Source organism: Triticum urartu, chromosome 7A (assembly GCF_056163025.1).
Source record: "Triticum urartu cultivar PI428250 chromosome 7A, HENAU_Tu73, whole genome shotgun sequence".
NCBI lineage: Eukaryota > Viridiplantae > Streptophyta > Magnoliopsida > Poales > Poaceae > Triticum > Triticum urartu.
In genome coordinates this window covers 670,472,400-670,497,211 of record NC_141879.1, presented here as the reverse complement: position 1 = coordinate 670,497,211, position 24,812 = coordinate 670,472,400, and the positions used below count along the sequence as shown (strand labels likewise).

General features: G+C 47.0%; 4 protein-coding genes and 2 pseudogenes across 5 annotated transcripts; 1 reads left to right on the top strand and 5 right to left on the bottom strand.

Moving 5' to 3' along the window:
• LOC125521581 (protein DETOXIFICATION 16) lies at nucleotides 1-2,671 on the top strand. 2 transcript variants are annotated; one of them, XM_087532674.1, is made up of 8 exons: nucleotides 1-300; nucleotides 406-950; nucleotides 1,066-1,152; nucleotides 1,271-1,327; nucleotides 1,484-1,722; nucleotides 1,838-1,906; nucleotides 2,042-2,128; nucleotides 2,232-2,671. In XM_087532674.1, exons 1-8 carry the CDS (start codon nucleotides 25-27, stop codon nucleotides 2,294-2,296), a joined length of 1,425 nt encoding a protein of 474 aa, XP_087388800.1. In that variant the 5' UTR covers nucleotides 1-24; the 3' UTR covers nucleotides 2,297-2,671. The 2 variants fall into 2 exon arrangements, with proteins under 2 accessions (XP_087388800.1, XP_048542598.2); XM_048686641.2 differs by having other exon boundaries at nucleotides 1,838-1,956.
• Nucleotides 2,672-3,444: 773 nt separating this feature from the next.
• On the bottom strand, nucleotides 3,445-3,915 carry LOC125519296 (BTB/POZ and MATH domain-containing protein 1 pseudogene; annotated as a pseudogene).
• Nucleotides 3,916-8,146: 4,231 nt separating this feature from the next.
• Nucleotides 8,147-9,336, bottom strand: LOC147961263 (uncharacterized). Its single transcript, XM_087533736.1, has 2 exons — nucleotides 9,252-9,336; nucleotides 8,147-8,676 (listed from the first exon to the last, which is right to left on the bottom strand). The coding sequence occupies exons 1-2, from the start codon at nucleotides 9,334-9,336 to the stop codon at nucleotides 8,147-8,149; spliced, it is 615 nt and encodes a 204-aa protein (XP_087389862.1).
• Nucleotides 9,337-13,994: 4,658 nt separating this feature from the next.
• On the bottom strand, nucleotides 13,995-15,519 carry LOC125522007 (inorganic pyrophosphatase 2). Its single transcript, XM_048687068.2, has 3 exons — nucleotides 15,282-15,519; nucleotides 14,721-15,059; nucleotides 13,995-14,634 (listed from the first exon to the last, which is right to left on the bottom strand). Exons 1-3 carry the CDS (start codon nucleotides 15,432-15,434, stop codon nucleotides 14,230-14,232), a joined length of 897 nt encoding a protein of 298 aa, XP_048543025.2. The 5' UTR covers nucleotides 15,435-15,519; the 3' UTR covers nucleotides 13,995-14,229.
• A 1,853-nt stretch (nucleotides 15,520-17,372) lies between these two features.
• LOC125519294 (BTB/POZ and MATH domain-containing protein 1-like) lies at nucleotides 17,373-18,557 on the bottom strand. The gene is made up of 2 exons (XM_048684150.2): nucleotides 18,366-18,557; nucleotides 17,373-18,275 (listed from the first exon to the last, which is right to left on the bottom strand). Exons 1-2 carry the CDS (start codon nucleotides 18,555-18,557, stop codon nucleotides 17,373-17,375), a joined length of 1,095 nt encoding a protein of 364 aa, XP_048540107.2.
• A 3,094-nt stretch (nucleotides 18,558-21,651) lies between these two features.
• On the bottom strand, nucleotides 21,652-23,600 carry LOC125519549 (BTB/POZ and MATH domain-containing protein 1-like; annotated as a pseudogene).
• Between the last annotated feature and the right edge of the window lie 1,212 nt (nucleotides 23,601-24,812).

Genomic DNA, 24,812 nt, shown 5'->3' with positions numbered 1-24,812 from the left:
GCCCCCCACCCAATTTCCTAATCCATGGACGCCAAGCCCGGCGCGCCCGTCCACGAGCCGCTGCTCGCGGCGGCGCGGCCCGGCAAGGACGCGGCGGACGACGATGGGGCGCGCCAGGGCCTCGCCGCGGCGGAGGTGAAGCGGCTGGTGCGGCTCGGCGGGCCCATCATCGCCAGCTGCATCCTCCAGAACGTCGTCAACATGGTGTCCGTCATGGTCGTCGGCCACCTCGGCGAGCTGCCCCTCGCCGGCGCCTCCCTCGCCACCTCCCTCGCCAACGTCACCGGCTACAGCCTCCTCGTACGTGCCATTACGCCCCCCTAGTCCCCATCTATTTTATTAATTCTTCCGTGCCCTCGGCTTGGAGACAGCCGGTTGCTGATTGATTAATCTGGTGGGCTGCAGACCGGCATGGCGACGGCGATGGACACGCTCTGCGGCCAGGCCTACGGGGCGCGGCTGTACCACCGGCTCGGCGTCTACAAGCAGCGCGCGATGGTGGTGCTCTCGCTCGCCTGCGTCCCCATCGTCCTCATCTGGGCCAACACCACCAGGATCCTCGTCTCCCTCGGCCAGGACCCGGCCATATCGGCCGTGGCCGGCGAGTATGCGCGGTGGATGATCCCGTCGCTCGTCGTGTACGTGCCGCTGCAGTGCCACATACGGTTCCTGCAGTCGCAGAGCATCGTGCTGCCCGTGACGGCCAGCTCCGGCACCACGGCGCTCTGCCACCCGCTCGTCTGCTGGCTGCTGGTGTACAAGGTCGGTCTGGGGAGCAAGGGCGCCGCGCTCAGCAACGCCGTCTCCTACGGCATAAATCTGGTCATACTGGCTCTGTACGTCAGGCTGTCCAGCACCTGCAAGAACACCTGGAGCGGCTTCTCCCGGGAGGCGTTCAGGGAGCTGCGCCAGTTCACCGCGCTCGCCATGCCGTCCGCCATGATGATCTGGTTGGTACATACTCCAAAACAAAAGAGAAATTTTAGTATTTTCTTTTCTTCTCTGGTATAAATTACTGTATTTTTGACTTGCAAGTTGGAATAATTACTGCCTGTGCATGTGCAGCTTGGAGTGGTGGTCATTTGAAATCCTTGTGCTTCTCTCTGGGCTTCTGCCCAATCCTCAGCTTGAGACATCAGTGCTGTCAATATGGTAAGCACAATGTTCTCATCATGTTCATATCATTGCGTGATTTAAGCTTCAGAAACTAAATACACCTATATATATATAGCTCCATCTCTGTACTGTACTTAGTTGCTCCCGTTTGCAGCCTTAACACAGGGGCTCTCCTGTACATGGTACCACTTGGCCTTTCCTCTTCTATCAGGTCAGTTGTAATTCCCCAACACAAAAGACCAATTCTGAATCCAATGAGTAACATTATGATGTCCCATCATATATGTGGTACAGTTAGAATTTTGATAAGTCCAGTATAATCTTGTTTATCTACTCAGCTGATTCTTGCTCTTTTTCTCGTCCATAGCACGCGCGTCTCGAACGAACTTGGCGCTGGCCACCCAGAAGCAGCAAAGCTAGCGACGCGAGTGGTCATGTACATGGCCTTATCTGTAGGATTGGTGTTAGCCCTGACCATGGTCTTGCTGCGGAATGTTTGGGGGTACCTGTACAGCAATGAGCAGGAAATCGTCACATACATTTCCAGGATGCTGCCCATTCTCGGAATATCTTACTTGATAGATGGACTCCACAGTTCTCTTTCAGGTACATAGTCTTCATTGTTCTACACAGCTACTTCTGAATATATATAATCAGCAATCCATAAGAGCAAGAGCTAATTTACACAATTAACTAATACCATATTTTCTCAACTGTAAAGGAGTGCTTACCGGCAGTGGCAAGCAGAACATTGGCGCAGCAGTGAATCTCGGTGCATTCTACCTGCTAGGCATTCCCTTGGCTGCGATGCTTGCATTTGTCTTCCACCTAAACGGAATGGTAGGAACTTCTCCTGCTCAATTATTTTACCTGCCATTGAATTGAATGGATGTCCTGAAATCTGAAACTGATATGCTTCGACTAGGGTCTCTGGCTTGGCATCGTTTCGGGCAGCTTCACCAAACTGGTGTTGCTTACATTTATCGTGTGGTGCATAGATTGGGAAAAGGAGGTAAATATAGCAGACCTACCAATCACTAGGAGCAGTTTCATTCTTACAGTTTACTCTGAAGACAGGACAATGTAATGTGTTCTCTCTTGTTCATCCGATTCAGGCACTAAAGGCACAGGACAGGGTCTTGGCTTCAGCTCACCTACTTCCAGTAGCGTAGCAACGTGAAGCATCGATCACGTGGATACACCATAGCACTTGCGCGTTGATGAGGCCTTCTTCAGCAAGGACGACGTATGGTCCTCGGATGGAAAACAGAGCAGATCCTCAAACATGAGATCAGCAGGCAGGCAGGCATGATCCAGACATTTTGGCAGTTGTATGTTTGGTCGGATTCATTCTTGCGGTAAGCGTGTAGCTGAGCTCTTGCTATAGGAGACAGTTTGTGGGTAAGCAATGCGCGGCGAAACCATTGTAATCTCCACCCAATTTGATCCAATGATGTTTGTTGTGTGGCATGTTGAGATGCATATATCCACTATGCAGCTTGGGGGGCGTCTGGAACACATAGCAACTGAAACTGAATATGATTGATTTGAAGAACTTGATCAGTTGCAAGCTACTCCCTCCGTTTTTTGTCCCATATATTCAACCTTGTTTTATGCGGCTCCGTAGCATAGCACGGACACCTTACTAGTAACATTGCAGGATGATCTCCAAAGCATAATAAAGCGGAGATCAATTCAGACGTTACCTCCAGGCCTGCAAGATACTCCATGCATTCACTGTTATAACATGTTCTAGAGTAACTTAAACCGATTAGGACGTATATAGACACATTTAGTGTGTTTGTACACTCATTTCAGTCCGTCTGTAGTCCATATTGAAATAATGAAAATATCTTACTATATTAATGGCCAGAGGGAGTAAACAAAGACCATGGCAGCACTTCTAACTCGAGCTATTCGAGCTATCAAAATTGGATGACAAGCTGTTCAGACGAAAACTACTCCAGGTAATTAAACAGAGAGATATGTGGCTGCAGGCTGCAGCAGAGCGAATCATGTCTGAAAACTACGAACCACCTTACGTTAACACTGCAAACTTGTTCTGCACACATTAACTTTGTTGAAATCTTGGACACTTGAGGGGAATTAGATAGAATAATTAAGTTTCTAATACTACTAGCACATGTTTTTAATAGAAAGGAACATATCATTCATTAATTTCTTCAACGGAACGAGGCATTGCAACTGTCACAAATCACACACTCATATTAGTAAATTTAGATAGACTGACAGACATCACCATACACAAGTTTCTACTAGAGCATATGCTAGGCGTGACAAGCATAGGGATCCTTAAATCTTGGATCTCTAGCGCCTGCTGCGCTTCAAATTTCTCCCACGGGCAGACTTGAGGAGGTCTGCCAGCACCAAAGGGCAGCTGGCCTCCAGGTGCTTGTACCCCTCCGTCGCCAACACCGCATCAAGAACCGCAGTAGTGCTGACAATGAACTCGATGCACTTGGCCTTGAGCTGCGAGCAGTTGTGCTGTTCCGCCAGAGCGAGAGTCGTCGCCGCGGTCTCGACGGTGATGCCATGGGAGAGCTTGCTTTCGCAAATCAGCTTGAGCCTCTCCAACCCGTACCTGTCAGCACCCGCAAGCAGATGCTGGGCCATTGTCGCCACCTGCTCGACCCGTGGATCAAGCTCGGGCACTGTGTCCGTGTAGATGAAGTGCAGCATGGCCCTGAATGCTGACGCCTCCATGTCCTGCACCTCTACACGACGCGAGCGCTTCTCCTTCATTGCTCCAAAGAATTCCGCCATGAACACAGGTGACCTTGAGGCAAGTATTAGCTTGTGCGCAGCGAAGGACTCGCCGGACACGATGAAGGTGACGTCAGCGCCCGTCCCGCTCCGCAGGAGTTCGCGGAGGTGCTGGTGCAAGTTAGTGGGCGGCGGCGGCGCGACCACTTCCTCGTCTGTGATTGTTGGTACTGGTAATTGCCTGAGCACCGTGATGGCGCATTCCACAGCCAAAAATTGTCCCTGAGGTAGCCGGACTCTGCCAGATCGTGCATCTCAATGAGCACTACTGCAGGTGCAGGTGAGTAATCCTGAGGACTCAAGAATTGATGTGACATGCTCTTTTCTTGGGATGGTCCAACCACGCCCCTCTGGTCTATCAACCGGCAGCCTAAAGTCGCCTTCATGGTGTAATTCTTCTTGCTCGTTCTGGGTTCACCGAGGAACGCAAGCTTCACTGCAACCCACCTGGAGCAATAGTCCCAGGACGATTTCCCGTCGACAAATTTGGACTTGGTCGACTTCCGATACAAAGGTTCGTTATACTCATAAGCGATCCCGAACTGCGAGGTTGCAGGATACAGCTGAATTTCCCACTCGTAACCATCGACAATCCATCTGGATTTGATGCAATCGCCACTGGACGTACTCGCGCTGTAGCCGTCGATCTTGAGGACCTGCACCAGGCGCGTGGCATCAGTGAGGTTCGTGCATGCACTAGCCATGGCGAAGGCTGGGCAGCGGGCGCGGTGGATGGTGGATCGAGGGGAAAGACTGGGATGCCGGCGCCGTGAGCTCGTGAGAGAACGGCTGGTGTTTGCTGGGAGAGATGGAGTACATTTTGATTTTATACTGGGCTGGCGATGTGAACCGGCGACGGCTCGTGGAGAGGGAGAATCCGTAGCGTACCGATGCACGTTGGAAGTTGAAACAAACAAAGTGATCAATCAATACAGAATGCCAACAATCACCGCTCGCATGACCACTTTAGCTACAATTCAGTCAGCTGAAATTTCACTTTTGCGTCAGTCAATTTTGTGACCATTAGATTTTTCTTTAAGATTCGTGCTGTGTATTGTTCTTTTTTTAGGCAATCTCGCGAAGCTTTATTCAACCCGTCACAATGTTTACAGGGACGAAAGAAAGACCTTCCGGATGGCCCAGCCATACATGACGCCCAGGCCCTAACCTTAATGCATGCTTCGCTAAATTGTGAGCCTCCTTATTGGAGCTCCTAAACTCATGAACTATGTTACATGAAATAAAAGAAGGAATAGATAACTTAATTTCCTCTATGATAGCACCATAAGTCGATCCACTCCCAGATTTGATATCAGCCACCACGCCTTGGCAATCCGACGCTAGATGTATTCGGTGCACATTCAAATCTTGAGCTAACGCCAAACCTTTCCTGATCGCCATTGCTTCGAGGGTAGCCGGATCGCCTTGGTTTGTGAATACTATCGACTCATTGCTTCGACAGATCGCCGCGACTGCTCCATGTCGCCCCCCTCTGCCCACTGCAGCATCCACATTAATTTTCATATAGAACTCCGGTGGAGCAAGCCATCCCGTGCCTCTGGTGGCCGCGATCCCTCGATTCATCTTCGTCGGAGTCGAGTCCTCGATCTCTCCCAGATATGTGTTTACAAAGCCATGAATAGCAAACGGGCTCTTGAATATATCTTCATATATCGTCTTCCGTCTCGCCCCCCGTAACGCCCATAGCGTTGTCGCGCATCTTACGAACTCATCTGACGAAAGAGTTTTCTCCATGGCAAATATCCACTCCTTGGCACTATCCTGTTGATTGAGACTTAGCTGATCCAAGATGATATCAGTTGAAAGCGCCCAGGTGCTCCTAGACATAGGACAGTCCAGTAACGCGTGCCTCCATGAGTCATGTACTCCACATAATTTGCAAGATGATGATGTAGACATATTACGCCTATATAACACAGCCGCCGACGGGACAGAATTTCTTGCCAGACGCCACAGGAAAACCCTGATTTTCGAGGGAACTTGCACCTTCCACAAAGACTTCCATTCAGCTCCTTCAGCTTCTAAGTTTGATGTGCCCTCCCTGCCTTTGAGCCAAGCCTCTCTGTTTTGTTTGGTTCGCACTAGCATACGGTACGCCGAGCTTATCGAAAAGTGACCTCTTGGTTCCTCGCTCCAAGCCCAAAAATCTGAGAGCCATCTAGTGCATAACGGGATTTGAAGAATTGGTTCTGCATCAAAAGGAGTGAACACCGTACGAACCAGCTGCTCATTCCACACTGCCATCGATGTTTCTATTAGTTCTGCCACACGTCGAGGGGGGTCCGGAACCAGTGAAGTAATGGGCCTTTTGTAACTTTCCCTTGGTATCCAGTTATGAGCCCAGATGTCCATGTTTTCTCCATCTCCTATCCTTCGAATGATACCTTGCGCTACTACATCTCTCCCATCGAGAATGCCTCTCCAAATTTGTGAAGGACGGGAACCCAATTCTGCCTCCAATAGTGATCGATCAGGAAAATATAAAGCCTTCAATATTCTAGCACTCAACGACTCCGGATCATTCAATAGCCTCCAAGCTTGCCTTGCCAAAAGGGACAAGTTAAAAATTTCCATATCTCTAAATCCCATGCCTCCCATATATTTTGGCATTGTCATTGTATCCCACGATACCCAAGCTGGTTTCCTTCTTCCGTCCTTACAACCCTACCAGAACTGTCGGATTATTGATGCGACACTCTCACACAGTCCTCTCGGGAGCCTAAAGCAAGACATAGAATATACTGGGATCGCCTGGGCTACTGATTTTATCAGAACTTTCTTGCCTGCTGCAGACAGTAATTTTCCCATCCATCCTTTTACCTTCTCCCACACTCTGTCCCTCAAATACTTGAAAGTACCATTCTTTGAGTGTCCCACTTCCGTTGGCATGCCCAAGTAACGATCATTTAGAGACTCATTATGCACCTGGATTTTATTCTTCACCCCGTCTCTGATTGTTTGAGAGCACCCCTTACTGAAGAATATAGATGATTTTGCATTGTTTACCTTCTGACCCGAAGCCTGACAATAAGTTTCCAACAAGTTTGATATCCTCTCTGCCCCCTGCACACTCGCCTTAAAAAGCAACAGGCTGTCATCTGCAAATAATAGATGGTTAACGGCGGGTGCCGTGGGTGCCACCTTAATACCTGCCAACAATGACGATTGTGAACTAGATTTCAAGAGGCACGAAAGGCCCTCTGATGCTATCAAGAAAAGGTAAGGGGAGATGGGATCTCCCTGTCGTAGCCCTCTGGAAGGTTTAAATTTCTCAAGCTTCTCTCCATTGAAGAGAACTGAAAAAGAGACACTAGAGATCATCGTCATAACTGTGTTAATCCAGATCTGTGCAAAACCCAACTTGCCCATGATGACTCTCAAGTAGTCCCACTCTAGCCTATCATAAGCCTTCATCATATCCAACTTTAGTGCACAAAAGCTGTTATTTTTAGACTTCTTTCTCTTCATGAAGTGTAAACACTCATAAGCACATATGATATTATCCGTGATCAATCTCCGGCACAAAAGCTGTCTGTTCTTGAGATATGATGTCTGGTAACACTTGCTTCAGTCTGTTGGCCACAACCTTCGATGCTATTTTATACAAAACGTTACATAAGCTTATTGGTCTAAATTGTGAAAGGAGAGTGGGGCTGTTCACCTTCGGGATAAGTACCAAGACTGTTTCGCTAATGCATTCGGGGCTTTCCTCCCCTCTCACTATCCTTTAAACAATATTAGTCACATCATCACCGCACGTGTCCCAATGTTTCTGATAGAACTGCGCAGGGAAACCATTAGGGCCAGGGGCCTTAGTTGGGAACACCTGAAAGAGTGCCTGTTTAACCTCTTCTTTTGTATATGGAGCACAAAGCTCCTCGTTCATCGCTGCTGTTACCTTACATGGGACATGTTCCAACACCTGCTCAACTCCTTGCACCCCTTCGGACATGTAGAGGTCCTGGTAAAAATTATTCACCATTGATCTCAACTCAGCTAGGTCATCTTCCAGCACACCCAGTGCATTCTCAAGAGCCCTCATCATATTTTTCTCCCTCCGTAGACTAGCCCGAAGATGGAAAAATTTTGTATTCTTGTCGCCCGAGGAAAGCCATTCAATTCCGGCCCGCTGTCTCCACATGATCTCTTCGCGATGATAAAGCTCCACCAATCTTTCATTAATCTTGATCTCCACATGCGTTGGTGCCGTGCGTAACGGATCCGCTCATAGTTCATCAAGCTTCTTTTTTAGGTCTTTGATCTCCCGTCTCACACTCCCAAAAGACGTCTTGCTCCATCTGGTAATCCCCTTGGAAACAGCCTCCAGCTTATCATGTAACTCATGAACACTTTCACAAGGCCCCATAGCTGACCATTCCTCGCTCACCGCCCCACCAAAGCCTTCATGTTTTTCCCACATGGCCTCATACCGAAAACTCTGTGGTGGTTTTGCTTCTCTTGCTCGACCAAGGTCTAGGAGAATGGGACCATGATCCGAGGTAGCAGCCACCTGGTGGTCCAAACCTGCTGAAGGGAAACGAGCCAACCACTGAGGATTGGCCAAAGCCCTGTCTAGTCTGCACCTTGTATAAGTCCCTCCGGCCACCTTCTTCTGAAAAGTCCAAAATCTCCCCTTGTATCCAATATCCATCAATATGCAAACATCTGTGGTTTCATGGAAAGCTTGGATTTGTGCATTACTACGTTGTCCAACCCCGGCATACTCGCTTGGACGTAGAACTTCGTTGAAATCTCCTATACACAGCCAAGGCAACGGGCTCAAAGTGCTTATGTTTTTTAACACTGTCCATGTTTGATGACGCAGGTGAGTCTGGGCCTCACCATATACACATGTCATTCTCCATAAATCCTCTCCGGGTTCCTCGACAGAAACATCAAGATGATAACAAGAGTAACCCAAAACATCAACCTTTATTTCATTTTTCCAAAACAAACCTAAGCCACCACTTCTACCTTGACTATCAATTGCATAAGCTTGGTCACAACCCAAAGTACTTGCTAAAGCTTCTACCCTAGATCCTTCAATCTGTGTTTCAACAATACATAAAAGGGTAGGGGCAAATTTCCTCGCAAACTCGCGAAGTTCTTGGACTGTCGCGGCGTTGCCCGCCCCGCGACAGTTCCAACAAAAGATACTCATTGGGCCCGGCGGCGCTCCTCAAAGGAGCCCGCCAAATTCTTCACAGTCTTGTTCTGATCTTCTTTCTCCTGTTCCTCCATCTTTGTGCGCTTCGAATCTCTTGTCGGTGGTGGGCTAGTCACACTATTTGCAGTTGCAACTATAGCCAGCTCGTCACCCCGTAGCATACCTCTTTGCTCTTCAAGCCTCAAAACTGCGGTGGAAGCAGACTCGGGCCTCTCTCCCCTGTTCCTGCTGGGATCATCCATCATCATAGCCGCAGCCGTATCATCTTGTTCTTCCCCTTCTCTATAGAGATCGTCACCAACCGATCCCTTCCCAGCGTCCCAAGTGCTCGAACACCCTCCTCTTCTTCCTCCATGACGACCTCGTCCTCCACCAGGGCCGCTACCTGTCCTCATCGTCCAAGAAGCACAAAGATCTCTGAAGACTAGGGCTGAATTTGGGTGGACACCATCCCCATGTTCTTTGTATACATGTCCCAGATGACCACAAACAGCGCACCAGTCCAGGAGGCGCTCATACTCGATCCGATAAATCTGCCTCTCCTTGCCCCTAATTATTGAAACAACATTCTTCAGAGGTTTGTGGACATTGATCTTGACCCACACGCGGCAAAAGTTACCAGCAAAATCATAGGATGTCTGCTCCACATGTAACACTTCTCCCACCTTGCCAGCTAGCGAAGGAACCAGATGAGCATATAGTGCCGGGACGTCATGTATCTGGATCCAAATATCCAAAGTATCAAGCTTAACCCTGGATGGTTGAGTAATACCATCGTATGGGGTAATAATGACAGCGTTCCCCCGAAAATTCCAGGGCCCCTCCTGCATGACTCTTTCCCAATCCCTCAAACAATTAAACTACAAGGTGTACATATTTGATTCAAGTGGTTTGAAATTCACCGGATGGGCGAGATCCCAAGCAGCTCGCATGTTCCGGAAGAACCATCTTTGGCTGTACTCCCTATCGATGTGCACACGGGCTATTGACAACCATCTTGCGGCATCTTGAGGAACAGCAGTCTCGTCGACCACTACGTCGTCCATATCCTCCTCCTGGAGCCCTAGCTCCTCCATCATCCTCTCTATCTCTGTTGCGGACGTAGAGCCGTCGGCCGTGGCCGACTTGCTTCCAGATTCCGCAGCCATCGTCAAACCCTTACCTGATCTCGTCAGCACCGGGTATGAACAATAGGAAACCCTAAACCTAGCCACCTGGGATGGAGAGAACATAATCAAGGCCGGGCAGTGCTACGAGGAGCACCCCTTGATCAGCCCGAATCGGTTCCCTAGACCAGATCAGCCGGTAGGGAAGAAGCAATCTCAACGACGGCTAGAATCGCCGCCGAGAGGAGAAAACCCTAGCGAGAGGGAAGACTTCGCGGTGCTGTGTATTGTTTCTTGACCTGTCTTGTTTGTGGTGTGGGCCTTTTCTTTTTTTTGACTGACCCTGTCAGTCGATTTCCTTCTGGGCTGAAGCCCACTAACTGTGCAATCCAGCCCTCCGCTTTCTCCTTTCGTTTTTTAACATTTTCTCTGTTTATGTGCTTTTGCTTTTGTTTTTCAGTTTCTCTTTGTTAGTTGGTATTATTTTTATTTTTTTGATATTTTTTGGGGTGTTGGGTGAGTGTAATGTACACACATAAATAATTTGCAATATGTGCGAAAATTACACTACTATACGATTATTGTTTGCGTACTAAAAAAGTGTAATTTAAGAGCGAAGTTGTGTGCAAGTTTTGCAAACTTTAGTTGTTATTTTTTTAATGTGTAATAATAATGCTACTAATTCATTCTTCCTTGTTTTTATTTATTTATTTATTTTTGTTTCTTTTTAAAGGGTAATACTAATGACACTAATTTATTCTTCCTATTATCTTGATTTAGTTTTAGTTTTATTTTATTTTCTTCTTCTTAAAGTGTAATACGAATGTTAATAATTCATTATTACTTAGAAAACCTCATTATTTTGATTGTGCTCTAGTTTTTATTTCTTTCTTGAAATGTTTTGTATTTTACTTTTTTAGTATTATTTTATTTCCTTTAGTCTTTAATGATAATACCAATGCTGCAAATTCATTTCTTCTCAGGAAACATCCTTTTTGTGCAATTACACTTTTATGTTATTATTCCTGCATATTATAAAAATGAGCAACTTCTATGCAAATTGTTTGCAGAATATTTCATTATTTGTTTTATTATTTTCAATTCCTTTCTTCTTAACAGGAAACCAATGACACTAATTCATTGTTTCTTAGAAAACTTCACTATTTGTTTTTTAAGTTTTTACTTAATTTTCTTTATTCTTTAAGGGTAATACCAATGCTTCTAATTCATTCCTACTTAGGAAACTTTTTTTTGGTGAAATTTCACTATTCGTGCTTATTCTTGCATATTATAAAAAAGCGCAATTTCTATTCAAACCATGTGCAAATTTTGTCATTATTGTTTTTTCTTTTACTTTCTTGTCTTCTTAAATGTTAATCCCGAAATCACTAATTCATTATTTTGATCCAGAGAAGTAGAGACACCATGGATCAAATAGCAATTCCACCAATTTATTCTTTCTTTAGAAAATTTTCTTTGTGCAAAAAAGTTCACTATTATGTGTTTATTCTTGCATATTATAACAAAGCGCAATTTATGTGCAGATCGTGTGCAAATTTTGTCATTATTTTGTTTTAGTTTTCTATATCATTGCCTTTCCTATTGAAGGGTATTTTTGCTTCATTTTCTATTTATGTTTCTGTTTCTATGGTTTTTCTTTTTCCTTTTTTCTTTCCTTTGTTGATTATTTTCGTTTTGTGTGGGTTTTTGGCTGAGTGCCAAATTTTCATGATTATATGATTATTTTTGCATATTATGATAAAGTGCAATTTTGGTGCAAAGTTGCGCAAGTGTTTTTTAGTTCTCTTTCTTTTTAAAGGAAATAAATCATTTCAGTTACATTCTGTGGAAATTATAGTAGAATGCAAAAAATGCACTATTATATGCTTCTTCTTTGCATATTTCGAAAAGTGTAATATTAGTGCAAATTGTGTGCACGTTTTGAAAGTTTTTTTATTTTTCATTTTCTTTCTTCTTAAAAGCCTTCATTCTTTCTTAGAAAACTTCATTATTTTGATTTCGTTTTAGTTTATTTGTCTGAAAATGTAATGTCCATGCCACAAGTGTTTTACTATGTTTGTTCATTCATTCTGTTTGTATGTAGTCCCTATTGGAATATTCAAATCGTCTTATATTTATGTACGCCTTATATTTATGTATGAAAGCAACAGTTCACAAGTGTACGTGTATGCAAGAATGGTTTGTACGCATGCAGCCACAACTTAAAAAATCAATTTGAGTAAAGTATGAAAAAGGTAAAAAAAAACGTTAACATAATGAAACTTGTTTGGGCCAGTCGACTGGTCCAAATCTTTTTCAGTCAGCTGACTTGTAGCCAGTCCCTCGCATGACCGCTGCTTGCTCTTCGTTCCGAGATGGTATGAATGTCTTCTTGGTCAACCAATCGTCGGTTTTCATGCAAGTACAAAATAGGCGAGAAAATCCTAATCTGATGGCTATGAACGGTTGCCTGAGAAATGAAATTTTAAACTCATAAATGTTTTATAATTTCATGGACGTTTTAAAAATTCAGCAACATTTTTTATAATTCTTTATTTTTTATGAACATTTTCACGATTTGTGAACGCTTTTTTAGTTAAAGCACATATGCTATAGAATAAGAAGACCCAGGGACCTCAGATTCCTTCCTCGCATAAGACGCGGAGCAGCGAGCGTCGCGCGCCGTGTGCAGCAGTAGGCCGGCCCATTTACGGTTTTGAAGGGTTTTTAACAAAAGTATTTAAAATATTTTGAAAAATAAAAATGTTGAAAAACTGGTTGGAATGGAATATAATAGTTATACATATCTTAAATAGCAAACAATAGGTACTTTTTCAAAAAATTATTGCATTTCCAAAAAGGTAGAAAACAAAAACAACAAGCTTGCCTAGTAAAACACATATGAAATGGACAACGTCTTGCTTCTTATTATTGATAATGATGCGGTACAGAGTACATATTGATCTACCTCGAGATCAATATAGACACGCGGAGCTAATTAGCGTTGCTGCTCTATTAATAAAACGCCGAGGTATCTCACGTTTCTTCTCCACATGGAAACTCCAACCACTTTGATGTTTCTGTCCTATATGGCAACGCCATTGCCTTTGGCATTTTATATGTGGTAGTACTCCACAGCTCGATTGGCAGGAGCATGTATTGATTAATAAAAGCCCGACCAAACTTCTTTTCCTCTGTTGCTGTGTTCAAGCCAGTGGCCCAAGACGCTGGCTCGCTGGACAGACATGCACGGCCGACCTGCTAGCTGCTGCCTGCTGGGCTGGGCGTCCACGAAATCTATCTATCTACGGCAGAGCGAGGGGGGGAGGCGACGAGAGCACGTAAATGATGAATTCGTGCAGCCAGCAGCGGCGTCTAGCTCTATCCATGGACGTACGCAACTGGCAGCTGGCTGCATGCATGCGAGATGGAGGTAGCATGCGCGCTGTCAGCGAAAGTGCGGCCGGGCAAGGAGAAAAGTTGCCGCCGCGCGGCATGACGACGACGGCGACGGTGGCCTGAGCTGGGCCGGCCAGACGATTACCTGCCGCCGCTGCTCAATCCCATACTCCATCCCTCCAGTCCAGACGATCATCTGTTGCCACATATGAAACGCCAAAGGCAATGGTGTTTCCATGTGAAGAAGCAACGTGGGATACCTTGGTGTTTTCATGTGAAGTAGCAACGCAAAATAGCTCGACGTCTCTATATGGAACAGTGATCGCCGACGTGGAGTTTCTAAAAGGGTTAGATCATAAAATACTTTCATGTCGAGTTTAGTTTGTGACAAAGATCGCCGAGAAGGTCAAAACAGTGATTTTGTCCGCTCCTACACCGGTACATGCAGTACTTCCATTGGCTTCCAGTTCCAAGAGAAGTATGGTCGTGCTAATCATGTCCCACACTTAAGCTACTGCTATAGACGTAAGGAGCCAGGAGCAGTATAGTTTTTATACTTTACGTTGGGAAAGCCATTATATCTCCCATGCTTCCATCAAGTCACCAAACGTCCATATTGTTTGGCAAAGATGCGTGTCAGTTGGGCGCATGAATTGCTTTGGGGAGAACTGCCATCGCCATCTTGGGAGCAGAAAGGGCACGGCACTCTGGCACCACCATGCCCACCACCACCTGATCGCCGCCGTCTTGTTCCATCATGGCGGCCGCGGCGCATTCGTGTATGATGTCAAGCAGCACCGTCTTCAGGTCCTTGAAGTCGGCCCACCCACGCACGTCTGCGCGGACGGCCCGCCGGTCGCCGGCGATGAGGTCCCACACGGGGTAGCCCTTCCTCGGCATCATGTAGTCCCGCTCGGCCAGCTTTAGGGTGGGGCAGTAGTCGCCCCTACCGTCGCCGAGGTACACCACTCTACTCGGCCTCCTCATCCCTGTCGCCGCCGCCGCCGACAGTTCTTGCAGCATCCCCTGCATCACCTTGCCCTGAATTTTGTACACCAAAATCTTCAGGCAAAAAAAGATATAGTGAAATCTAGCAACGTGTTAACTGAAAGTGTCTGATGCGTCACCTTGCACATGTTGGGAGGGCAGGTGGCGAGGGCACAGCCGTGGCTGTTGCAGGAGCCATGACGAAAGTCGTGGTGCGGGGTGATCCTGAGGCGGCCGTCGGCGTCGACGCTGGCCGGGTTGGTGCTGATCTCCGAGAAGTAGCCGGCCAGGCCGTGGTGCGCAAGGACGGTGTCGATGAAAAACGCGTTGGCGTCGCTGAGGATCCGTAGCTCGCAGCCGAGAGCCTGTGCCGTCTTGATGGCCGCCACGACGTGAAGGGATAGAGGCGCCGTCCTGATGCTGCCCGCGATCTCGTCGATTGTTTTGCCTTGCGAGTGCAACTCGCCCATCATGGCGTCCTTTTCAAAAAGAAGGCAACAATTCCATAAAAAAACCGCGGCCTTTCTGCGTGAAAATTTAAAAATTCAGAGTGAAATGCGCACTGCAGCTGCTGAGATTTGGTTTGCAAAAGGTCGTAAAGTGATATCTAAGACCGGAGCAATCATTGGAACGATTACCAGGTGCATTTGCCACACCAAAAGGCATCACGTACGGTACGATGCTAACAAACAGAGGCTTACGATGGCCGAGTTCCATGGGAGGTGGAGCAGGAGCTCGTCAAAGCGCTGGGTGGCGCCGAGGGCGTCGACGACCCAGTTGTCGCTGTCGCAGTCGATGATGGTCTTGTCGAAGTCGAAGACGACCACCACGCCGGCGTCATTGCTCGCGGCCATTGTTGCACCTCAGAGAAACTCCTATCTAATTCAACCAGAACAGAGGAGCTAAGTGATGGCGCGTTGGAGTGGTCGGATCGAGCGATACGGCCGACCTATTTATAGCGGCGGGCGACCTTGGCAGCTAGGCCATGAATCGAAACGGCGAACGGGAACTATTGCTAATGGAGTATGATTATTAGGCACGGCAGCGTCGTAATGCGGCGTGATGCCGTCCGCATTGCTGCGAGATCTGGCTTTCTCCCCCTTTCCACTCGCGCGGGTGGGCTGATTTTGGGAGGCGCACCAGCTAATGGAGGCCGGATTTGATTACTAATTGCCAGGATTGCTCTTGGGAATATTCCGGGAGCAGGCGATCGAGTGTATGTGTGTTCCTTCACTTTTCCGCCACCGATGCTTTCAGAAAAAAGAAACTTTTTCGGCCACCGCTTTTCAGGCGGTTATAACGGCTCCTGCGTGGCGCACTTGCCTTTTCCCTGGTTTCCCGGGAGAAGAAGACATATATACGTTGCCTGAGCTGGAGAGAGTAACAAGAAAGGACGCCGGAATGACCGCAATAGCATCTTCGTTGGGAGGGGATGACACATTCGAAACGGCGGCGGTTAGGGGTAGACGTCTGCCTGACTATATAATTAACGCGTCCGTTAATTATTAATTAATGACTCATTAATTTTTCTCAGGCAGTAAAAATATAGACAACATGCGTCCTCGGCTCGGCGCGGCGCGTCGTGACGAGGCGAGCGAGGAGGAGGACGCGCGTGTAGGTCTCCTCTTCTCATACTCATACAAGTGATAGAAGAGCTCACCTTATAAAGAGGTGCAACTCTCTTTCAACTTCCGAGTGGGACTAAACTTTAGCCTCACTCACTCCGCTCACATGTGTGCATGAATGAGCCAAGAGAATTTCAGAATTTTAGTTGGGCTTTGGGCCAAAGGCCTACTAACAAAATTCGAACAGCCATTTACCTCCGTTCGGTTTCACTTCGTCTCCTAACTTCCACTAACGCTTCACGGAAACCCTTTTCTTAGGTTGGTACCAATTCTTCGAGAAATAATCATTTTATCTCTCTTTTCTATTTTCTGCTTGGTTGATTCCCTCTGGGGTTGCACTTTTTTCTCTAACTTGTTCTAGGCGTGAAATACATGACTTCTTCTTCCTTTACTCAATGCTGTTCAGTACGGAATCAACTCACGGAATCAAAGTTGTCAAACAATGATTCACTGAGGTTAGTACCAATGCGCAAGCTTTTTTTGGTATATTTGTATTTTGACAATAAATTACCGCATCCGGATGTTTGTTAAATGTTAGAACCCTAGAACTCAAGTCCCATGCATTCTAGCCCAAACCCTTAATGTATTTTTTTGTCATATTCAATATTAATCAGTCTATGTTTCAATTTCTCGGTTAAATGTATATTATCTGTCCAAGATAGTTTGTCTGATAGTATGAGTTGCAAAACTCAACATAAATTTATTGAATTGTATTTATTATCTGTCTATCTTAACTTTTTACAAACATCTCTTGTTAAATGGTCTAATTTCTTCATTGTCATTAGAAACTGTTCTAATGGTGCTCATTATTGTTATTATTATTCATTGAAATATATAATACAACTACTGATTGTTCTGTTATATCTACATTACAAAATGGATACGCCAATAGCTGTTCATGAGTCTTCACAGAGTACTCTTAGGTCATCTAGGCGACCAAGAACATAAAACACTACACAAGCAACATCTAGTAATAAAAACAACTCTTCTAAGAATTCAAATGAAGATATTGTAAACAGAAAGAAGCGGGATATTCATAAAACAAGAAGCGAACAGAAAAACACCCTGTTGGGGAAGGAGGAAGGGGGAGGAGCGGCACACAGCCACCACCGGCACCCCCTTTGCCGGCGATGGGCAGCTCGACCACGTCGGAACCGCCCATCCCTCCTACCAGCCTCCTCCCCGAAGCACCCTGCCTCGCCCCAACACAGGTACTGGCACTGACCGACCAGAGACCACCAGCAGCCGCCCGTCCGCCAAAGAAGGATGGTAGATCCGCCGCCACCGCCACTCGGGGGAAGGGGATAAGGTCGTGTTTTTGAACTCGACACATTTGGCCTTGAGCTGCGAACAGTTGTGCTGCTCGGCTGATGCGAGAGTCGTCGCTGCCGTGTGCACGGAGATGCCACCAGAGAGCTTGACCTGGCAAATCAGCTTGAGCCTGTCCAGTGCGTACCTGTCCGCAGCCGCAAGCAGATGCTGAGCCATCGCGGTCACGGCCCCTTTCTCCTGGTCGAGTTCAGGCGCTTCATCGGTGTAGATGAAGTGACGCATGGCCTTGAACACTGCCGCCTCCATATCCTTGACCTCCACAACCTGCGAGCACTTCTTCATCCCTCCAAAGAACTCGGCCATGAAAACCGCAGACCTCGAAGCGAGTATGTTCCTGTGCGCGGCAAAAGACTCACCGGAGACAAGAAACAAGACGTCGGCGCCAGTCCCTCTACGCAGGAGTTCGAGGAGGTTCTGGCGCAGGTTCGAAGGTGGCACCGTCACGTGCACATCCATGGGCGGGAAGGTTGCAACCGGCAATTCCTCGAGCACCGTGATGGTGCACTGCAGGGTCAGGCAATCACCCCTGAGATACCACGACGCTTCCAGATCTCGCCTCTCGATTAGCTTGATCACCACCGAAGGCGAGCACACCCCATGGCCCTTGAATATGCGCGACACGTGCTTCTCCTCCAGCGGATCACGTATCCCCATTGGATCCACCAGACGGTAGCCCAGGCTCACCATCAGGTTGCGCGTTATGGGCTCACCGAGGTAGACAAGCTTGACGGCAACCCACTTCGTGTTTTCCCAGGCCATTTTTTCCTTCCACGTCGTGGGCTTGGCGTCCTTGGTGAACTGCGGCTCGTCGTAGCCGGTGCCGAACACCAGCGTCGCGGGGTACAGACTGGTTTCCCAGTCGTACCCGCCGACGTTCCATCTGGATTTGATGCAACCGTCGAAGACGGGCTCCCTCATGTTGGTGGCGGTGCACATGGCCGTGGCCGCGCTGTAGCCCTCGACCTTGAGCACCCGCACCAAGCGAGCAGCCCCGGTGAGCTTTGTGCAGGTCTTTTCCATGGTGGCGAGGGAAGGGATGATGTACTTTCGATCTGATCTTTCAACGTCCGATCCGCAGTTGAATGAGACGAGAAGACAAAAAATTCCACGTCTCCGCCTCTTAGCGTGTCCGCCATAACAAAATTATGGTTCTCGATCACAATAGCTATGAGTTCTTCTCCCACAATGAAAATACCTCCATCCTTAACTCCTTCTATCTTGACCTAATTGGGAACCCCAAAAACTATGGGTGGAACTTCTCGCTCCATGATATTAACCCCCAGACTCTCACACAGCTTCGGACACTTGACAACCCCTTCTCAGATCAGGAAAATTATGATGCTTTCCTCCAAATTAACCCAAACGCTAGCCCTGGTCCGGATGATTTTGGACTAGGCTTCTATCAAAAGTATTGGCACTCAACTAAAGATCAGGGGCGGATCCAGCCCAGCCCAGCGCCCCGGGCCTCCTTTGTGCACTTTAGCAATTGCTACAGTGTTTTGCTGAATTCTACAAAGGAGATGGGCCTCACGCCCCGGGCCTGCCCCCCCCCCCCCCCCCCCGGGCTGGGGCCTAGATCCGCCACTACTAAAGATGTCATTATCCCTTAACAGACCATAGGTGTTGAACATCTCAACAGAGCATTCATGATTCTGCTCTCCAAGGACACCCTTGCCAGAACTAGAAATGACTTTCGACCAATTTCCCTTCAAAATTGCCCTCCAAAGGCCATTGCAAAGCTCCTAAAGCCTCTTATCCCACCGCTCATCCATGATGACCAAACATGATTCACTAATGGTAGATCAATTGCTGAGAACTTCATCTATGCAGCTGACTTGCTTAACTGCTGCCACACGAGAAAAGCGCCCGTCATGATCTTTAAACTGGATTTCCGCAAGGCTTTTGATTCAATCGCTTCCCCTCCCCATTTTGCAGCTTCTCACTGACAGGGGTGTCCCCCTGAAATGGGTTCAATGGGTCAACCCGCTCCCCCCCCCCCCCCACACACACACATTTTCATCATTTTTGGTGACATCCTGCAATGTCTGAATCTTACTATCTCACAATAATGGCCTTCTTCACCACCCTTTAGAACCAAATTGTACCCCCCCCCACCCAGGTTGTCCTACAATACGCGGATGACACTCATCCTGGCAAATGCCACCTCCAACGGGGCAAACCAGCTCAAACAAATTCTCGATAATTTTGCCAACACGATCGGCCTCTCTCTCTCAACTTACACAAAACAACTTTTCTCGCCATCCACCTCTCACCCAACCTAGCCTATGTAATTAGACACATCTTCAGATGTGTCTTCTTTGCGTCCCTCAACCTTACATTGGTCTACCTTCTTCAGCTTTCGTACCCATCATCCAACACACTTTAAAACACCCTCATTGGATGGGTTGCTCGGTTACTCTCTCATGGAGCTCGTCTATCCCTATTCTCTTATGTATTAGACTCAATAGTGGTTTATTTCATGTCGTTTTTCTGTATCCCAAAGAAGATCTTAAAAAAGCTAGACGCGATTCGTAGAGCTTTTTTTTGGGCCGCGGAGGAAAACTATTCGGGAGCACAATGTTTTATTGCATGGAAATTTTTTTTCAAACCTAAATAATTTGGTGGTCTAGGCATAAAAATTTGCTTCTCTAGAATAACTGCTTACTAATGAAGTTTTCTTTCAAACTACTTGAGGGTAACAACCTACCTTGGGTAAATTGGTACCATAATAGATACTCCCACTCCATCGCAGATAAACCTTCAAACCCCTCGTTTCTTTGGAAAGTGATAAACTCGCAGCTATCTACACTTCAAAATATATCCTTTGCGCTGACAAACAATGGCCTTATATACTACTTTTTTGGGTCTGATACTTGGTCACTCATAAACCTCTAACCATTGTTTACCCACACATCTGCTCACACACCATAAAACCAACCATTTTAGTGTCTCTGGTCATGTGGGATGGATTACTAGATAACCTGCGGAATCACCTTACTAATGTTGCTTCAAACGAGCTGGTGGTTGTGTTGTAAGCATGACTTTGCCCCAAATGATGCTTCTGGTGATAGGTTCCTTCTACATGGCACACCTTTCTCCTCCAGACAAGCCTAAACCATCATCACTGAGGAAAACGACATCGACCCCTTCGCCGAGCTTATTTGGTCATCCAAGGTTCCGATCAGGGTCAAGATTTTTGATTGTCTCCTCTTCAAGGATCATCTCAACACCAAGAACAATCTCCTCAAGAAGACAATTTGCCCTCGATGTGATGCACCGGTGGAGGATTTTACTCACTTGTTCGTCCATTGACCATTTGCAGTTCAAGTATGGGATGCCCTACAGCTCGCCGCACCACTCCCACTTGCTGAATTTGAGATATAGGTTCGCCGACTGGGCTCGACTAAGGCATTTGGCCGTTGGTTGCGCTCGCTATTTTGTGGAAAATTTGGGACTCTAGTAACGTTTGCGTTTTTCGCAATAAAAATCACACGCCTAGGACTACGCTTCTGAACCTTGTAAATGATTTCTCCCTCTAGACCTTTAGATTAGCTCATAAAAAGGTGGCTGCCGTGTCTTGGCACCAATATCTTTCCATGCGCGCTAGCGCTCTCTTGTAACCTCGCCTCTGGCGCTTTCAGTAATATATTCAGCTGGGGACGCTCTCCCTACCGGTGATTTTTCAAAAAAGAAAAATGGCCAAAAGCTATGAGCCACAATAACAATCAATCAAAGTCGTACAGACTACATATACATAGCATGCTTAAATATCACAAGGTTCCACAATTCCTTTTTTTTGCAGATAAACTTATATTACTCAAGCATCAACCATACAATCTTGCTTGCATAAATCAATGACCTCTGGGGTCCTGATCCCAACCAAGGTTCCACAATTCCAAGATACTTATTCTCAAAAATACACTTCCAAGGTACATCAAACTGAATGGGAAAACGCAGGCAACCAATTGCTCTTAAAACACGTTGAAAATCCTGTGAAAAAGAATAGAAGATGGACAGAATTCGACAGTGAAAAGATGGATATAAGTTACTTCTAGATTTAGCCCCATGTGGTAGCTTGACTTATTAATGGTGCTTCATTGTACACCTTCTAGCATCACGGGAGTGTGTTGAACAAGAATTCTGCGCACTTGGCCTTGAGTTGGGAACAGTTGTGTTGATCGGCCAAAACCAAAATTGGCACTGCTGTGTCGGCGGTGATGCAACTGAATAGCTTGTTCACGCAAATTAGCTTGAGCCTGTCCAGTCCATATACCTGTCAGCAGCCACAAGTAGATGCTGAACCATCCACGTCGCCGCCTCGCCCTGCCCGTCAAGTTCAGCCGGCACCATGTCGGTGTAGATGAAGTGCAGCATGGCCTTGAACGCCGCCGCCTCCATGTCCTCGATCACGACGACCCGAGAGCTCGCCTCCCTCATTTGCCCAAAGAACTCGGCCATGAGCACAGGGGACCTCGCCGCCAATATGTTCTTGTGAGCAATCAAGGACTCACCGGACACGATAAACTCAACGTCCGCCGCTGTGCCGCTCTGGAGCAGCTCGCCGAGGAGCTGGTGCAAGCCCGAGGACGGCACGACGGGCAATGGTTAGTCGTCCCGGATCGTCACTTCGGCCAGGTCCTTGAGCACCGTGACGGTGCATTGAACGGTGAAAGAGTCGTCCTTGAGATAGCATGACGTCTCTAGTTCCCGTGCCGACATGAGATAAACTGGATCCGAGCAATCTCCTGAGACACCAAGCTGGCGCTTCGGACGATTGTTGAACTTGCACGTGATACTCTTTTCTTCGGAAGGATCGGCTGTGCCTCAAGATGGCAATGGGGTCCCGAAATCCGTGTTCCCGTAGGTTTTTACCCTATTAGGGAACGGGGATGGACATCTTTTCAGCCCCGCGGGGTTGTTGCTGGGCACATTATACAACCTGACATGTTTCGTGGGTTTACACCCGTTTCGGTAGTCCCCGAACCCGAAACCCGGCAATACCCGCGAAATTACATTATTTTTTTACCACTGTAGTCATCTTACCCCCGAAATCTTAGAGGCCTTGATGTGTTCACAATATTGGATAAGAAACAAATATAAAGGTGTGTCTTTCTTTACATATCATCATAAAGTTTATCATTATCTTGCTGCAATGTTTCATAAGATGTTCATTACTACTTATTTGATTCTCATAGATGCTGACAATGAATAAGGACAAAGCTTTTGGAGTTGTCTTCAAGACATTCAAGAGGGAATGCAGGTGAAGTATAGGTACTTGCAAATTTCATATACTAATCTACATATTTTTCTCATGTTTGACTTTAGCTTGAGCGAATTTTGATCTTCCCTAAGACTTGGCATTTTGATTTGGCATTGAAAGATTTGAAGATGGTCGTTTGGAGGCTTGGAGATGTGAAAGATGCCATGATGATTCCAACTTTAAAGTTATTTGTGAACTATAAGTTCTATTTTGGAACTTATATAGTTGTTGAACCATCTACTATTGTTTTTTTTTGAAATTTACTCAAGTTATTCTGCTGAAATATGCTTGTTTTGCTGCTGATGTGTTATTCTTTGTCGCCATTATGTTTGTTTAAGTATTTTGATTTTAGCGTGGGCTTCCCGTGGGTTCCTCGAAACCCGATGGGTTTAGGGGACGGGAAAAAAATTAGCCCCCGCACACGGTGATGGGGACGGGGACGGGTTTACAATTTTCTCGTGGGGATGGGTTTGGAAAGGTAAAACCTGATGGGTTTCATTCCCGTTGCCATCTTGAGCTGTGCCCCTCGGATCCACCAAACGGCAGCGAAGGCTCGCTTGCACGTTGGGTGTAGTGCAGCCTTCGCTGAGGAAGGCGAGCCTCAGCGCGAGCCATGGTCGATAGTCGATGGTGTCGTTCGGCAGTTCAGGATGGACGTGGACTCCCCACTCGTACCCGCCCACGTTCCACCTTGACTTGATCCAGCAGTCGCTGCTCATGGCTTTGGTGATGTTGTAGCCATCGATCCTGAGCAGATGCACCCAGCGCACAACATTGGTCAGGTTTGTACACGCAATAGTCATGGCTGAAGGATGAACGCCGTCAAAAGATAAGATCTATATATAGTCACAAGAGGTAGACTCCAAATCCATACATACTCCTTAATGTACAGCCTGGTAAGTTTTAGGAATTGTCTTGGTTATTTGTCGTGGTAGCTATGAGTCCTAGAAGAAATTGTTATGGACGCTAAAGCTAAGCAAACGCTAGCTAGCTAGCTTGGTCCTTAGAGCATATATCTAACCGATCTCCTTTGGCCGCATCTATATACCGTAGCCGAACCTTCTTCCTCCAGGCCTCTCCGTTGACAGCCGGCCATCTCGAAGCCCTACCGACTGCTAGCAGCTTTGACATCGGCTCAACGTCGCCGGTCGGCCATGAAACCTCCGCCATCCTTCAAGTGTTGGACGATTTTTTTTTCAACCGGGCATAACCCCTTTCCACTATAACTGAATAACCGAAATACACATCGAACCAAAGTCAGAAGGGGACGGTAGGGGGAAACTGAGTTCAGTGCATTGCCAGGAAACCCATCATAGGAACTCGCCTACCAAATTAACACCTGCTATGGAGCGAAAACCCGACGACACCCAAGTCTCACTAAAGAACCACGCAGAAAGTTCAGGGAACAGGCTCCACACACGAGCACTCCCAACGCTCCCGCAGGAGCTGAGGACACAAACAGTTTAAACCAAAAGGAAGGCAACGACGGGCAGAAAACTAAAGTAACCCTGCAGTAATACTGAAGATGGCGATGCTGTAGCTCATAGATCAACTCGCTGCCGAGTCGTCCGTGGCCGCAACGCAAATCATCACCATGTTGTTGCCACTATCTCTCAGCATCTTCGCACCCCGCTCCATCGCCTCACGATCTGCCCCTTTCATGAGACTATTTTTTTACAAAGGAGATCATCCCCGGCCTCTGCATCGGAAAGATGCATGCGACCATTTTATTAAAAAGCCGACAGTAACAAAGTCTGATATGCTCACAAAAGGAGCAAAGCAAAATATAAAGAGTACAAATTTCAAAGCCGCATCTGGCTGGACGAGGATACACTAAGGACCTATCCTATGCAGTGATCTCCATCCAAACCGGTTGAAAAAAACCGGGCTTACAGCCCAGCCCCTGTGCGACGTCTTTGAGATGAATTGGATGAGGAGCGATGTAGTTGACGGAAATATCTCTGGTGCGACCTTTTGCAGCCAATAATAGCTCCAATGTGACATGACCCTGTTTA

Coding starts and splice junctions, on each gene's coding strand:
- LOC147961263 (XM_087533736.1), bottom strand. CDS start 9,336: ATGATGATGGATGATCCCAGCAGGAACAGGGGAGAGAGGCCCGAGTCT. Junction 8,677..9,251: donor GAGGCTTGAAGAGCAAAGAG/GTATGCTACGGG, acceptor GGCTGTGTATAG/GAGATTTCAACGAAGTTCTA.
- LOC125521581 (XM_048686641.2), top strand. CDS start 25: ATGGACGCCAAGCCCGGCGCGCCCGTCCACGAGCCGCTGCTCGCGGCG. Junction 301..405: donor TCACCGGCTACAGCCTCCTC/GTACGTGCCATT, acceptor GGTGGGCTGCAG/ACCGGCATGGCGACGGCGAT. Junction 1,957..2,041: donor TCTTCCACCTAAACGGAATG/GTAGGAACTTCT, acceptor TGCTTCGACTAG/GGTCTCTGGCTTGGCATCGT.
- LOC125519294 (XM_048684150.2), bottom strand. CDS start 18,557: ATGGAAAAGACCTGCACAAAGCTCACCGGGGCTGCTCGCTTGGTGCGG. Junction 18,276..18,365: donor GTCTGTACCCCGCGACGCTG/GTGTTCGGCACC, acceptor GAAAACACGAAG/TGGGTTGCCGTCAAGCTTGT.
- LOC125522007 (XM_048687068.2), bottom strand. CDS start 15,434: ATGGCCGCGAGCAATGACGCCGGCGTGGTGGTCGTCTTCGACTTCGAC. Junction 15,060..15,281: donor TCCCATGGAACTCGGCCATC/GTAAGCCTCTGT, acceptor CTTTTTGAAAAG/GACGCCATGATGGGCGAGTT. Junction 14,635..14,720: donor GCCCTCCCAACATGTGCAAG/GTGACGCATCAG, acceptor TACAAAATTCAG/GGCAAGGTGATGCAGGGGAT.